The sequence below is a fragment of the Asparagus officinalis genome, chromosome 4 (genome assembly GCF_001876935.1).
Source record: "Asparagus officinalis chromosome 4, Aspof.V1, whole genome shotgun sequence".
NCBI lineage: Eukaryota > Viridiplantae > Streptophyta > Magnoliopsida > Asparagales > Asparagaceae > Asparagus > Asparagus officinalis.
Genome location: NC_033797.1, coordinates 38575309 through 38578454, shown reverse-complemented (window position 1 = coordinate 38578454; position 3146 = coordinate 38575309). Strand labels below are relative to the sequence as shown.

Sequence of the window (3146 nt, the reverse complement as noted above, 5' to 3'; positions counted from 1 at the left end):
GGGGGCAAAAATAAATGGGTTGATTTTGGTGTTGAACTTTATTATTTAAAGATATTAATTTTAAGAAATTCAACTCTAACCTGATATCACAATTAATATAGATGGTGGAGACGCTACTCTAGGGGGCAAAAATAAATGGGTTGATTTTGGTGTTGAACTTTATTATTTAAAGATATTAATTTTAAGAAATTTAACTCTAACCTGATATCACAATTAATATAGATGGTGGAGACGCTACTCTAGAATTGCTCAATAAAAAGATAAAGGTGGAGAACGATTGATCTCGGCTCAATCAAAATATGAAATAAAAAGAATAAATAATAATATTTTTTGAACATTTTATACTATAACTTACTTTTTGAGTAAAATTAGGAATTTTTAGAATGAATTTTCATGCAAAATTTTTAGTATTTTTGTATGCTTATGTGATTGCTTTTATCACATAAAATTATACTATAGTTACCATTAATATTTAGTTTTTGTTTTTTTATTATTTTAAGTCTATCAAATAATGTAGGCTCAGATCTCATATATATATATATATATCATGTTTATTGTATTTTTTTATGTTTATCAAATAATGTAGGCTCAGATCTCATATATATATATATATATCATGTTTATTGTATTTTTTTATGTTTGCTTTTGAGTTTGTTTATTATAAAACATGAGCTTATAATGTTAAAAAGTGCAGTGTAATTCTATTTTCAATGCAATAAAAATATTATTTTTTTTATTGCCAGAATTTATAGTTCATAATGATACTGCTATTCATCATTGACTCCATATTATAGCTTGGGATTAGTAGAGTTTAGAATATGACATGTAGTATCAATTTAACTTATTTTCTTTTATTATTATCCTTGAAGATATATATTATTATGTCAATTGACATTTTTTTCTGCGAAAATCAATTATGATATCCCGGTTAAGTATATTGATCCCAGTTTAGCACAAAAATCCATTACATCATTTTTTTTATAATGTTTAAATAAGACTTGTAGCAAATCTAATAATTAAAACGAAACTGACATATTTATAGTAATAAAATAAAAAATAAAGTATTTTTATATTTAATCACGTGCATTGCACGTGTATAAAAACTAGTATACATATATAAAAGGATTTTCGGCAAGGCTAACGTGGAAAACTTAAAAACTTTTTGGAGTTTTGGAGACCAGCTAGCGCGTTAATGATATATATATTGAAGTTCAGGGGGTTATTTAAAAATGGGCGAGAGCAGGGTTATTCGAAACATCCCAAAAAAAACATCCGTGGCAAAATCGAAATTACTTCTTAAGTCAGTCCCCAAACTCCAAACCCAGCTGACTCGACTCCTCGTTCTCATCGACCACGACGACCTCTAATTATTCAGGATCCTCTACTTATTACCAAAAAAAAAAAAAAAAAAACCCGAACAACGCGGACGGCCGAGATTCTTAGATCCCGAATCTAAAAGCAAAAGCCATGCTGAGGGCCTCGGCGGCGGCAGCTCGCCCCGTCGCCTACCCCGCCCAATGCCGCCGTTCCCGCCTTAATATCCCCATCGCGGTCCGGTGCTCCGCGGAGAGATCGTCCTTATCCTCCTCCTCCGCCGCCGCCGCCGTGCGGTGCTCCGCGTTGGAGTTATCTGCCGCTGCTTCTCCGGCGACGGAGAAGGAGAAGGGGCTGGCTGAGAGATTGAGGATGGGGAGTTTGCTTGAGGATGGGCTCTCGTATAAGGAGAGCTTTATTGTGAGGTGCTATGAGGTTGGGATTAACAAAACTGCCACTGTCGAGACCATTGCCAATCTCCTTCAGGTATAATTTCCTTTGATTTGATTGTAATAGTGGGTTCTGCTTGGATTTGGATTTTGATTTGCTTTAACTGTGAAAGTTGGCACCTTTGTTTTCAATGCACTGAAAGCAGAGCTTAGAGTTGTCTTTTGTTTTTGATAAGTTGCTAATTTGAACATTGTAATTCAGTCCTGCTCGGATTTGGGCCAGGAAGTTGCTATATTTTGATCGAATCTAGTTTACATTGGGAATTATGCTTACTGATAATCTATGTTCTCTATAACATTAATTAATTTGTTTTAGCTGAATTATATTCATTGAGCTTCAGTGGTAATTTAAATTGTTTTTTTTAATTTAATAGACTTGGATTGATTTGCCTTTTGTGAACTTCAATAATAAATGTTAAAAAAAACAATTTTTTAGCTCAGATGTGGATTTTATTTATGCTTCTGAGCTTCGATTATTGTTAGGATTTGTTGTAATTGTGATTGTCTACTAGTTTGGATCTGAAATTTCTCTCCTTTTTATTTATGTGTTGGTTGGTAGTTGATATGATTTCTTAATTTAATACAATAGAACACCAAATCTTCACTTTGAAATCCTCATTTTCTCGGGATGATTGAATCGGCGTCATATCAGTTCTATCAAGATACTAAATTATATTCCCTGATTTCCTGGAAGCAGACATTTCATCCATTCCGTTGTTTTTCATATGGTTTGAGCAGGTTTGCTTGCTCTGTAACTTTTGTTTCCATGAGGTTTTTGCAGATTATTCTTGACTCTCAACAATGATGTTAATATTTATTTGGACAATGATAAAACCTTGTTATCAAGGACATTATCTTGTATACATGGGATGAGCTTTTCTTCAGGGTCTAATTGGTTTTAACATATTTGAATTGGGATTAAATCTGACTATACTTTTACTTAAAGTGGAATTTCCTTTAGAATTTTTCAAATGTTGAACTTAAGTGGAATTTTGTTGGAAATAATTAATTTTTAATACTTATTTTAAGTATTCAATTAGCGTTTGGTGATTGGTAGGTTCTCTTCTTTTGGAGATATTTTAGTACAATGACGACAACAACAACCACCACGACGACAAAAATCTCTGTCCAAAATATTTGGGACCAACTAGATGAAGCTTTGTCTCCCTTTCGATATGTTGAGCACCATCTCCACAAATTATATCTTCTTTTTTACTGTGTATCGGTTGACATTCCTTTAGGGCTTTGCAAATTACTACCCTAGTTGCTCAAAGTGCCTTATTAGCAATTATCCTATCTTTGTTTGTTGCATCACCCCCATGCTCCTTTAGTTATTTGCAAATTATACCGATGGTTCAAAGAAGTAAAAAAATTATCTGCTTA

The 3146-nt window shown here is 32.9% G+C and overlaps 1 protein-coding gene across 1 annotated transcript in view; it reads left to right on the top strand.

Moving 5' to 3' along the window:
- Positions 1416-3146, top strand: part of LOC109837225 (oleoyl-acyl carrier protein thioesterase 1, chloroplastic-like) — a 4984-nt gene continuing 3253 nt past the window's right edge. Inside the window, exon 1 of the mRNA XM_020405377.1 lies at positions 1416-1800. Coding sequence (XP_020260966.1) covers positions 1468-1800 — 333 coding nt within the window. The 5' untranslated portion in view covers positions 1416-1467. The remainder of the gene's footprint in view (positions 1801-3146) is intronic.